This window comes from Lagenorhynchus albirostris, chromosome 3 (assembly GCF_949774975.1).
Source record: "Lagenorhynchus albirostris chromosome 3, mLagAlb1.1, whole genome shotgun sequence".
Classification (NCBI taxonomy): Eukaryota; Metazoa; Chordata; class Mammalia; order Artiodactyla; family Delphinidae; genus Lagenorhynchus; species Lagenorhynchus albirostris.
The window spans coordinates 107,068,562-107,082,278 of NC_083097.1; the positions used below are offsets into that span (position 1 = coordinate 107,068,562).

Genomic DNA, 13,717 nt, shown 5'->3' on the forward strand with positions numbered 1-13,717 from the left:
ATGGGGCTCTAGAGTGCAGGCTCAGTACTTGTGGCACGGGGGCTTAGTTGCTCCGCGTCATGTGGGATCTTCCCAGACCAGGGCTCGAACCCATGTTCCCTGCATTGGCAGGCGGATTCTCAACCACTGTGCCACCAGAGAAGTCGAGATTCTTGTAAGACCACTTGCACAGTTTTTGTATTTGCTATTTTATTTAGACAGTGATACCAGTTAGAGTAATAAGTAGTTTGTCCAAGTTAATAATCAGAATGGGACGTAAGCCAGCAGAGATGCAGCAGCACTCCCATACCAGATTCTCTTCAAATGTAGGTTTGGACGTCATAGTGAGTAGGTGGAAGAGGAGAAAAATCACCCAACTAGTGAACAGCCATATAAGAATTGGCTTTCTGTTTGCATTTCTCTAATGCATTTCTCTTGGCAAATGTATGGTCTAGAGTAAGGCAAGCAGCCTTCCTTGAGCAGATCATCCATAGACTTTTCAGGCTTATGGTTTCCCTAAGTCAGTAAGATGCCACATTAGTTTCAACTTTCCATCAAATGTACAGAATATTTAGTTGCTCCTATGATTCTATATTAGTTGATAAAATCTATGTATATTTATTTATTACTATTTAAGGAATTAAAAAGAAAATATAATTCTTATTCTCTGAACACTTAAATTCTAGGTAGTAATACTTTGTATATATTACTTAAAATTCACCAGAAACAGAAGATAGTTCTGATATTTTTTGTGCCATATATTTGAAGGGTACAAAAGTTAAGAATCATGAGAAATATGTGCTAGAATTTATTGAAGAGTCCTTTATATGGGAAGAAGGGCTTAAAATTTAAGTTACATTTGTAAATACAAATAAGCTGTGGAAAGCATTCTGAAAGGAAGGGACTGTACAAAACAGTAGGCTGGAATTAACTGTTCCAGTGGAAATTAGATTGGAATCAGTTTACAGATTATTTGAAAACAAGATAAAAAGTTTGGATTTTATCTTGTAGCTCATTGGTTCTCAGAATTTTAAGTAAGAATCATTGATAAAATGTGTTAAAATAAAGTTTCTTAGGTCTTAGGCCTCTTTTAATCGGTTGGGGTAGAGCTCAGGAATCTGCATTTTAACCAGCCCTTTGGTTCATTATTCACTTTTTCAGTATCGTTGCTTGCCAAGGAAAATTGAAAGATTTTACCTAGGGAACTAATTTTTGTTAATGTTTTCATAAGGAATTAAAATAATTAAATAATTGTTTAATAAGGCAAAGAGTTAAGGCCAGGTGTGAAGGGGTTATCCAGAAGTGAAGAACAACAATCCAGAAGTGAAGAAAGTCACCTCTTGTCTTGGTTGATGGAAGTAGTGTTGGAAAAGGAGGAATGGGTGGGAGAGCTTTATGGAACGTAGAAGGACAGGATCCAGGCATCTTTTAGCTGCATGAGGGCAAGGGATGGAGTGTTCCAGCCCCAGTATATGATAAACTCCTTGAGGGTAAAAACTGGATCTTACTCATTTTTACGACCCCAACTCAGTACAGTGCCTAGCACTTAGTGTGTTCTTAACAAGTATTTGTTGAATTGCTAGATAAAACTGTTGTGTAACACACAGCAAAGTCAAAAGGAATCTCCTTTTGTACCCCTACTTTATTTTTTGACCTCTGATTTTTTATCTTGATGCTGACTTACTTTCCATTGCCTCTTGACTTACCAGTGGAAGTACATATTTGTTGTGTGCAAAGTGAAATGATTTAAAGTATAAAAAGTAATGAAAATGTCTCATATTTCTTAATGTTGGGCTTTTTTCCATGAGTACACAGGAGTGAAGTTACATCAAATCAGATATAGCCACTGAATGGTATGAAATTACGTGTCATTTGTGATAGTTTGTTTCCTTTTATAAATTAATTTTTTCTATATAATATGTGGCTTTTAGTGGAAAATAAGATATTGTGACAAAATGTTTAATGTATTCAGCACAAAAAAGTTTACTCTCTTAAAATATGACTGTTTACAAATTGGATCCTTTCCAAATTATCCAAAAAATGTGAGTGAATTCATAAATGTTCTCTTCTCTGACTCTTTAAACATCAAAAGGGACCATCTTCAAAATCCAAATGCTTCTCCAGCTTTCCGCAGGATATCACAAAACTTCCTGGCAGAGACGTTTAAAGTTGAGAAGTTTTATAAGATAAAAATATTTTCTCAGTTGACTTGACAACCATGTACAATGTTAGTGGAGAGTTTATTTGCCCAAGGATCTTTGTCAAAGTGAATTTAAACTGAGATTATTAAAATGTAGCTCAGTTGCACAGTGTGAGGAGAGGTGTTGCTAATGTCTTACTTCGAGAATGTTTTCCACACAGTGCATGCGACTTGGTTATGGGACTGTATGTGTGAAGGTGCGTTTCTGCTAACAGAGAGGAGACATTTAAAATTATTCAGAAAATAAACCTTATATGTAAATGGATACTTTTGATCTATAGTTTGGTGATTTAACGTTCACTTCTTTTGACCCATCAGACTGCCTGGGTCTGAGTCACAGCTCTGCTATTAACCTCAGCACCTTCCTAATCTGTAAGATAGAAGTCATGATAACAGAAACATTCTGGGGGTATTGTGAGGATTAAATGATATCATCATTGTAAATGATTAACATAGTGACTGGCGCAAATAAAGGTTCACAGTTGTTTTATTTCAAATCTGTAGGATCAGTACTAAGCAGTGTCTCCTGATAGTTCCAGATGTGTGGTTATAAAAAAAAAAGCCCTGTCCCAATTTAATGATAACTTCTGTTACAAGTTAAATAGCTTTAGGAAAATTTAACTAATGGTAAACAATGCTTGTATCACCAGATCTCTCCATGGCTGTAGCTAATTTCTTACATGAGAATCAGGATCCCAAAAGGAAAATGATCATCTGCATGAGAAGTTGTAATCTTCCCAATTTGGAAAATAACATTACACTGCTTTGGGAAAATGTCCAAATTGCTAAATCTTGGAAGGAGTCCCTCTCCTTCTCTCAAATGGACACATTATTTAAGAAGTTTTATTATTTCTGAAAAAGACCAGTTGCCTTTCAAAAATAATAGCATTTGTGTATGGTTTGAAAGACTGCACCACCACAGATGGAAGAGTTGAGTATGTTCCACATGGCAAGTGGCTGTTGTTATAACAGGGTCACCTGGCAATGTGTGCTGCAGCCAGAATCCCTGGGGGAGGTGAGACAGTGATGCAGGCAGGGGCAGCATTGGAACCGTACAGTCAGTGCATTAGGCGTCTTTATCAATCTGGGAGATTGTGGCATATTTACAATTTCTTATTTTAATTTAACATCCAGACAAAGTAACTTCTTGCCATTATTATTTACTTGGCTTTTCTTAAATCCCCACTTTTATGAAAGTCAGCCAATACAGCAGATTGCCTTTAATGATGGTTATCTCTGTGTTTTTTTGACAAATTAGAGAGATAGGATAAAACTTCTCTGATTTACTGCCCCAGTTTAAAAAAAAAAAAAAAAAGGTTATGGGTTCCTGCTATATTGCAGGCACTGTGCCAGGCATTTTATATCATCCTCATGTAACCTTCACAACGAGTCAGAAAAGTATATTTAACAGATGAGGAAACTGAGGCACATTTATTCCTTTATTATTATTTAAATTGCCTCTGGTCACATGAATAAGGGGGAGACACATGATTCAAATCTAACTCCTACGTCTTTCACTCTAGCCCTCACTAAGTGAATTGGCCCCTACCTACTCCATATCATGTCTTACTTTTTCTCTTTATCTTCAAAGTATGAAAACATTTTTCTTCCTGTTCTCTCTGTCAGTCATTCTATTAATATATATTGATACAAACCCTTTTTAAGGACATTAGTTAGACGAGGAAAGAGAAATATGGTGTATCATATAGGTGAATTTTTGTAACACTAAAAGTGAAGGATGATATTCAACAGTATATTTTAAATTTTATTTATATAATTTCCATAATCTTCAAGTTAGCAAACATAATGAACTTTTAATTCATTACTCTTCTTCATAAATTAATTAATTCCATCTATATCATTTTCTTCTTTCAAAAACATTAAATCTAACCATTTTGATTTAAATCTTTAGTTTATTTAACCAAAAATGTAGTTCAGTAGTCTTGAAAATTTTCATTTTCATATGAGAAAATATAGGTAGTATAGTTGTAATTTCCTTTAGCAACTTCTATAACAATATTCTTTTATTAGTATTTTAAAATATCATATATATATTCCTGTTCACAAAATTTTTATGAAAGACTATTATCTAGATCATTACACAATGAGAAAAGGGAGCATTGGACTATCTTGCCATCATCTCAAACTTAACATGTGCAAAACCAAGCTTTCCTCTTTCTACTTCTTCAGTATTAACTCTCTCACAAACAGTTATTTTAATGTCCTCATTATGAGAATTCATAGGAGATTATATGCAACTTTTACTGAAATAGAAGTAATTCTGTTGGGTTACCCAAAAAGTTCATTCATATTTTCGCATAACCTCTTGCAGAAAACCCGAACGAACTTTTTGGCCAACCCAAATACATGCTGACTTGGTTCAACATTTAAATACCATTTATAGAGTATGGTTCCCATATGCCAGGATCTTAGAGCAATGAGTAAGTTCCTATCCTCAAGAAACTGGAGAGATAACCAAGAGTAAAAACATAGAGTACAATGTAGAAAAAACTGTAGTAATGTTGTTCACAGAATCCTGTGTTGGGAAAACAGAGACAGTTCCCGTAGGTGAGGTGGGAGTTTAGTAAAAGAAAACCTCGTGAAAGTAATCTACGTGAATCTTGAAGATCAAGTAGAATTTATCCAGGGAAAGGTGTTGAAGGCAAGGCACTTTGGATAGGGTCAGGGAGGGAATGGACTTCAGTGGTTAGTCACATGATTCTAGAGCCAGACTCCTCAATTCAAACATCACTACTTTCCACTTTCTTGTTGTATGACCTTGGGAAAGTTACTTCTCATCAGAAGAAGGGGTATTATATTATTATAATAATAGTTCCTACCTCATAGAATTGTTTAATTCAAGCTTATGAGCCCCTTTTTTATGGTATATGACACAGAGAAAATGCAAGAGAATAAGGAACAACATAATGTTTGGGAAACTACAGATCATTTGCTCTTGCTGAAAAGAAATGCAATAAATGGCTTGGAAGAAGATTAAGAAACTGTGTACCATGTTAAGGAGCTGGAAATTCCTATATAGGTAATGGAAAAGCAGATGAAAGGCAGCCCGATTGTGTTTTTAAATAGATCTTACTGGAGCAGGGCAGGAGGAAAAGGGAGAATGTTGCCAAAGATTAGAAGCACAGAACCCACTCAGAATGCCATAGTAATTTTCAGGATTAAATATTTTTATAATCCTCTTTAATAGTAACAGAAGGAATTGAAAGGAAATAACAGTTGAAGGAAATATTTAGAAAGTAGATTAGCAGGGCTTGCCCCTAACAATTAGTAAATAATTGGGTGATAATTTGGGAGAGGAAGGAATAAATGATGACCTGAAGATTCTTGGGCTAGCAAAGGCACACAAAAGAGAACAAGCGAGAAAAAGAATTCAGGAGTACAGAGAGGTTTGAAAGAGAAAATATTAAGGGCAGCTTTTAGACATACTGAATTTAACAGTCTTCTAATACGTCCATCAGAAGATAAGTCAGAGTTTTAGAATAGAGTTACAACTTGGAGCAACAGATTCAGGATTCAGTAGAAAAGATGAAGATGGCCGAGAGTGTTCAGGTTTCCCAGGGACAGTTTGTGTTTTATGATGAGTGGAGAAAGACTATCTCATGAAGCACTTGAGGAAAAATAATACTTTAATGTGTTTTCGGATTTGATAAAAGGAATGAATAAAGGATCTTTAGGCAAGAGCAAGAATCTAGTGTGATTGAATAGAAACTTACCACTTCTATGTGCTTCATACCTGCTACTATGTCAAAAATATATCTATAGATCATTTTGATACAGGTGAACTAAGCATGTTATTTACTAGATTGATTGGGAGAATGTTTTTTACTAAGTGAAAACATTGACCTTTAATATAGACCATAAAATTTTAAAAATAAATCAGTCTGAAATCTAATGTTATGTTGACCTTTAAAACTAATTTCTCGGGACTTCCCTGGCAGTCCAGTGGTTAAGACTTTACCTTCCAATGCAGGGAGTGTGGGTTCGATCCCTGGTTAGGGAGCTAAGATCCCACATGCCCCGTGGCCAAAATCCAAAACATAAAATAGAAGCAATATTATAACAAATTCAATAAAGACTTTAAAAATGGTCCACATCAAAAAAATTAAAAAAAAAAAACAAACTAATTTCTCTCTGAATAGACCAGTGGTTGCCAAGGGGAAGGGAGGGTGTGGGAGGGGTGGAATGGGAGTTTGGGGTTAGCAGATGCAAACTGTTAGATATAGAATGGATAAACAACAAGGTCCTACTGTATAGCAGAGGGAACTGTATTCCATATCCTGTGATAAACCATAATGGAAAAGAATATGAAAATGAATGTGTATATATATAACTGAGTCACTTTGCTGTACAGCAGTAATTCACACACATTGTGATTCAACTCTACTTCAATAAAAAAGAAAATAAAAAATAAAAACGAATTTCTCTCCCATTATTTTAATTATTTAACTGTTGTTTAATTGCAAGTATAATAACAGGTTAAAAATATCTATCTAATGTAATTTTTAAATTTTATATTCCAAATCAGCATGGGGATTAATCATGACAATGACCACCCATCATGTGCTGATGGTCTTCATATCATGTCTGGTGAATGGATTAAAGGACAAAATCTCGGTGATGTCTCGTGGTCCCAATGTAGCAAGGAAGATTTGGAAAGATTTCTAAGGTACTGAGGTCACTAGCTGTTGCTGTGTCATGAATGTGTATGTGTGCCTGCTTCCTCTACCAACCTGGGAGGGTGGTGTGGCAGAGGGGAACAGCCACCAGATTAGGAATCAAGGTGCTGGGATCCACTCCTGGTTCCCCACTGACTCATGGTGCGAACTGGGACATATTATTTAACCCACTTGCTTCTTAGTTTCCACACTTTCAAACAAGAGGATGGGCAAGGTGATTTGTAAGGTTGAAAGTTATTATAATGATACAAAATCTTTCATAATATTTAATTGCCTCTTCAAAATTTCTCAGTGGAAACATTTTCATTGTTCATCCCTCTATATCTGTTGTTATAAAGAACCTCTTTAACAAAAGCTCCACCTTTCCACTGTGGTAGTTCTGCACTCTGAATCTTTTTTCATTAATGTCAATGCATAGTTTTCACCATTATAATAGTCCTTGATTCTCCTCTTTTCAACCTTCAGCTTTGGTAATAGGTAGCTTCTGCCTGGTTGGAAAAGGAAATGAAAAAAAGTATTACTGTTCTAATTTTCATGTTAAAACCCTGTTCTTTACTTTTTCCTTCAGTAATAGAAGGGGAAGATGAAACAGTACCAACAGATGTTATGTAAAGTCCCAATTAGTGAGTGAGAGATGCTTAAAGTATCCAAAAGTCTAAGTAAGAAATATAGGAACATCTAACTAGCTAAATTCACTACACAAATTTATTTTTCCATGCCATTTAAATTGTCAAGCTAATTTTTTGTCAAATGAATATTAGAATCTACTAAAATATATTTATTGCATTACTATAACTTTTTCCAGAAATATGTGCAGTAGAGTCTGGGCATTCTCTTTGTCACTGCAACAGTAGCCCCTCAGTAGGCCCTAATGAGTGCAGGATTTTGTGTAGTTGTCTTCTCGTGAATCAGAACTATGATAAAATTAAATTCTACCCCATAAATGGAAGTTGTAGTACAATGTCAAGTAGAAGAATATTCACACTATTAATAGTCACTTGAGAATGCTTTCCATAGATTCCTTAAATCCCAGAATATAGTTGATTTCTTACCTTCATACATTACTTTTGGACAAGTTACTCTCTGAGCTTCTTCATCTTATAAATATGTAAAATAATAACCACCTCACAGTGTTATGTAGATTAGCTGAGTTAATCCATATGAAAGATCTTTAAAAACAAAAAGTCCTATTAATTTGAACTTTTTTTATTATTAGGTTTATCATAATAATTATAAACAAATGATTCTCATACATGGGATAATTTCTATGAGCATTCAATAGAAGAGCTTATAAATAAAAGTAAGAACATATTTTAGTAGTATCGAAATGTTTCCTGTTGCTGTGTTAACTAATTATAACAACTTTTTACATTTAACTCAAAATGTTACACATATCTGCATATCGCCAGGTCAAAGGCCAGTAACTGCTTGCTACAGACAAATCCCCAGAGTGTCAATTCCGTGATGGTTCCCTCCAAGTTGCCAGAGATGACATACACTGCTGACGAGCAATGTCAGATTCTCTTTGGGCCATTGGCTTCCTTTTGTCAAGAGATGCAGGTAAGAGTTGTATCCAGGTAGGATTTTTTTTAAGTGTATGTTCACATCCATTATTTAGAAGTATTGATTGGAGGAGGGGAAGATGACTTTATTTTAGAGTTTGTGGCTTCAAAGCATCCCAGTATTGGAAAGAAGGATTTTCTAAGAAAAGGTTTCTGCATTTTCCCCCTAACATTTTGAAAGTGATAGAAATAGGTGTCGGTATTTAATTAAAGTCAGGAAGGAATGACGCAAGAATTTCTACTTCAAAAATGGCACTGAAGTCAGAAAAGTCTTTGCATTATGCCAGTTCGTTGCTTTTGTTTTAAATCTCTTACTTGCTTACATGGTAGGTAACCGGGTGAAAATGTCATAAAAATGATATATGAACATGTAATTTTGGAGGAAGGATTATATCTTTTAACTCTGAAAATAAATTGTTAAAAATATGTTCTATAGGAATAAAAATTAGAGAGTACATTTCTAAATAGTTAAACTAAAGGAAAAGGGTAAACGTCTGATGGTGAACTAAGCAGTGTCTTTATATTAGTATTCAGTCACTAGTTACTCTGAGAGGCCAATTGTCCCATTCTAGAAAAATCTAAAATCTGAAAGATTGAGCAAAATGACCTTCATAATTGATGTAAGAATTTAGCTCTATTTACCGTTCCTTTTTTCTTTTCTTCTGTCTGTCTGAAGCTCATCCCCTAGCTGCCCATTTCTTCCTACCTCTTTCCAATACACATACTCGCGCACACTTTGTATTTCAGGCTTCAACTGATATTCATGCTTAGAGTGAATTGAGAGCTGTATTTCACTGTACCTAAGTTTCTGTGATTGCCTCAAAGGAGTTTGGCTTTGTTGAAGATAATGCTGTCTTGGATTACTGGCAGAATAATTAAAATTCATTATAAGGAAAAGGTTATACAGCATTATGACATATGCTCTCTCTGCTTCGTTGTTCTTATCAAAGGAGTTATTCACTTGTTTGTTACTTTCCTCTTATTAATTTCCCACCCTAGTGTGTAAGCTCCAGGAGGGCAGAGTGTTTCTCCAGCACCTAGTCCAATGGCTAGCACATGGTAGGCACTCAGTGAATATTTGACTTAAGATTAAAATAAGTGAATGTATGAAGAAGTTGGAGCTCCATTAAATGTGAAAGAATGTATAGACTGTAATACTCATCTGGCAATATTAGACCTCAAGAGGAACTGATACAGGTGTGTGATTGTGACTGGACACCCAAGGGTTCACATGTGGCAGACCAATGGATCCTTGGAGCTTAGCATTGGGTGTGATAATTACAGCAGTAGCCAGGTTGACTTTGTATTATCTGTCCTAATACCTCTCTGATCTCATCTACCAATCTTGTTCAATCTACTCTCATCTCCAAGGACTTTAGACAATCAAAAATTGGGTCACAATCTTGTTTCTTAAATCGTCATGGTAAAATGAATGTTTTGAGGTCCACAAGTTTGGTTTTGTAGGTAAACACATCTACATGCTGAAATTATCATGTTTTGGAAAACAGAGTAGGCTGCCTATGATTACTATCATACTATTGCATAGGAGATGGTTTCAGTTCATGTAGTACAGAAAATTGATAGACTTGATCAATGAAAATTGTTCATATTTTATGAAGTACCCCAAGTGTTAGAAAAACTCAGCAAATGATCAACTTCAAAAGTGATTTTGGTAAATTTTAGATCATTTTTCATAAATACTATTTTTAAAAATTTTAGAAATTATTTTAAATTATATATTGCAGTTAGTTAAATTTTACTAGTATCATTCCACAATATTTTGAACTCTAAAATGGATGCCACAGTGTGTAAATCATTTAGATTTATGACCTATTTTGATTCTTATAACAATTATATGCCATAGTTGATATTTAGTCCTGTTTTACAGACCAACAGTTTGAGGCCTGTAGAAGTTGAATAACACAATTAAGTTATTACATCTATGCAGAGGGAGTGTTAGATGCAAATCCAAAGAATAGAGTATATGTAACTACTATGCTCTACTGCTTCTTATGGAATCCAAACTTCTTTACTTTGTGTCTTTGTGTGGGAAAAACCTTAGATCAGATCCTGTGTTTAGACTGAATTTGCTTTATCCCTTACAGCACCTACACCATCATGGTCAAGAAATATTTTAATTGATTTTTTAAACTTTTTTAGGCTATTTGCTCTATTTATATGGTTGTTTCTCACTAACCTACCTGCATGGATTTTTTTCTCCACCTCTGAAAGTATAACTATTTGTTAGGGGATATTAAATCCGTTTCTTAATATCCTAGATTGTTGCCTTGTTTTAAACTAGGCATTTTGCACAAACAGAATTAAGTTTTAGGTCTCAAGTATCCAGAAATGTTCTCCTTTTTTCTCCTGAAATTATCTAGATGTGACATTTTTATTCATAAAACCAGATTTTTCTCTAGTTCTATCTGTGTGTAATCTTCATTAAGGACAATTTTAAAATAATGCCAGAAAGGATTGGGCTGCTGTGGGCAGCCAAGGAGAAGCAATGCCTCCTAATAGGGGTTTGGTTGGAGAGCACTGGCTGGAAAGGCATGAAGCCTGGGCTCTAACAGTGGTTCTGCCTCTCATTAGTTGTGTAACCTTAGTCAAAACTCTTTTTCTTTCTAAGCCACACTCTATAGAACAAGAAATGGAGCTATGTTATCTTTCGAAGTCTCTTAGGGCTAAGAGGCTGGACTTCTTTCATTCTAAAATCCAAAACAGCATTCTGATACCACCTTGAAAAATCATCATTTCCATCCCAAATGAGTGCAGCTTGCAAAGCATAGAAATTAGGTAGGTAGGTAGGTAGGTAAATAGGTAGATAGAGCCACAGAAGAGATTATTTAAAAATTCAGTCACTGATTTGATAAATATTTATTGAGTTCCAGCTACTTTCCAGGTGCTGTTCTGTGTACTAATAACACAGTAGGAAGTAACCCCCAGCTTCATGGAGCTTAATTTTAGCTGGGGAAACAGACAATAAGTACATACATATATAATATGTCAGTTAGTAATAAGTGTTTTGGAGAAGTATAAGTTCAGGTAACAAAGACAGGGAATACAACCAGGGATGGGAGGGTAGGAATGGTGCTATTTTATACAGGATGATTTGGGAAGGCTTCCTAAAGCAAGTGACATTTGTTTAGAAATCTGAAGGAAGTTAGGTAGCCAGCCATGCATTTATCTTGGGGAAAATGTAGCAAGAAGAAACAGAAAGCAAATGCACTGGCATGGAGTTAGGTTCATGTTTTAAGTTTAAGATGTCAGTTGGACATCCAACTAGAGATGTTTGTAGGTCCAGGATAGATATCTATCTGGAAGTCCTCAACAAGTAGGAGATACTGAAGACATGATATTAAATGATGACACTAGGAAATGAGTTAGAAGAGGAAAAATTCGAAGAGTGAGAACTTAATCACTACAATATTTAGAGGTTAGGAAAATAAGGAGGAAGCAACAATTAAAACTCTGAAGAAGTCTATTGGTAGGAATCGAACCAAGAGAAAGTAAGATCTTGGAGGCTAAGTGAAGACATTTTTCAAAGTGGAAATGATTAGAAATTCCAAAAGCTGAAGACAAGGGGAGTAAAATGAAGTCTGAGAATATGCAATTGCTATGGTTTTCCCACAGGGTTTGGGACACTATTACTTGATGCTTTCTTGACATCCCTGAACACCTGAGGGTAAGGAAGTAGAAATTAAAAATATAAGGGGAAGTAGTTATAAGTGTAGAAGATAGAATAGTTCAGCGCGTTAAGCCACTCACGTACACTTTCAAGGGGATACACGTGAAGTCGCCATATCTACCAGTCTGTCATCTAGACTTTATACAAAACGAACCTCCTAGAAGGCAAGCTCCATAACATCAAAAGAGTTGTCAGTCCTTTTTATCACTGTACCTCTGGCACCTAAAAGAGTGCTCAATAAGTATTTGTTAAATTAATAAGTGAATCGAGTGAATGATGGAATAATAACTCTAAAATTTTACTCATAGAAATAGTTGATTCTTAGATATATAATATGTCCAGAAAATATGAAGATAACCATCTAAAATATTAATTCAATGGCTCCATAAATAACAACCTATAAGGGTATGTAGCTTATGTTTCACAGCTTACACATGAGTTAATCAGGCATCCGTATGTCCATCTTATATCTCCATTCAGTTATAAATAAGTGTTGAGCTGCATGGAGTAAGGATTTGCAGCAACTTTTCAACGTGTGTGTTTCTGGTACAATATGAGACAATGGTAGTTGGCCCATAGTATTTGAATTAGATATTGCTCTTCCATTCTTACTGACAAATAGTTATATACAAGCACTAGGGACTCCAACATTATGTACATGCTGATCTAATTAATGATATAAATTTACCCTTAGGATAGCAGCTTACATCTGCAAAATGTTTAAAGGCATAGCTGTAGAGATGTTTGTGAAACATCTCGACCCTCAGCAATAATTGCTCACTCTTCTGTATGAATATGCTAACTTCTCGGATGACCTTATTCCTGAGTCCTAAGCATTTGGTGCCTCTAGGCCATCTGGCATCTTGTGGCTGAGCCAGCTACAACTGCATCAAGTTATCTTAATAGCTGCCTAAAATTACTTAGCCTGGCTAAGAATACAGAGGTATGGATGTTTCCTTAGAACCAATAAGAAGTGGCTGCTTGAGAGTTACATTATTTGAATGAGAAGGAAGTTTGCTTAAAAAAAAAAATGAAGACCTCCAGGAAACTTAAGCTTCTGCCTTTGGTTTTGGACTAGGCACAATGTGAGTTGCATACATATTATATTGTATCGAAAACTTTCTAGTGTAATTGAATCATATGATGACTTAAAGTGAAAGTACCACGTAAAGTTCCAGTTTTACATTTCTCTTATATCGACTTAATATATCAAAGTATGTAGGACTTCTAAAATCTCTCATTTGATCTAATGAACATGCTGGCATTGAAATGAGTACCTTATGAAGAATTATAGAATATTGCGTCTCTGTGATTTGGCATTGTGAAATTCCAGAGGCAATAGGAGTTAGGACTAAAAGAGCATGAAATATCCCTTGATGGAAAGTAGTTGTTTGGGCAACTAATACAGTATCATTGATAAATCATGTTGTTAAGATTGGTGAAGTTGAAGATTTTTATTGTCCTTTCTTCCTATAAGATCAATAAAGTTATGGTGGGTTAAAGCTACCAGGAATTGAGCCTGCCTGTTTTGCCATCTAATCAAAGCTTCATCCTATTCTTCGAGCTTTAGTCCTACATGGTATGTGAGCAC

General features: G+C 35.2%; 1 protein-coding gene across 1 annotated transcript in view; it reads left to right on the top strand.

Moving 5' to 3' along the window:
• ADAMTS19 (ADAM metallopeptidase with thrombospondin type 1 motif 19) overlaps window positions 1-13,717 on the top strand; it is a 281,951-nt gene that overhangs the window by 144,526 nt on the left and 123,708 nt on the right. The window contains exons 9-10 of the mRNA XM_060146233.1: window positions 6,726-6,866; window positions 8,286-8,436. Coding sequence (XP_060002216.1) covers window positions 6,726-6,866; window positions 8,286-8,436 — 292 coding nt within the window. The remainder of the gene's footprint in view (window positions 1-6,725; window positions 6,867-8,285; window positions 8,437-13,717) is intronic.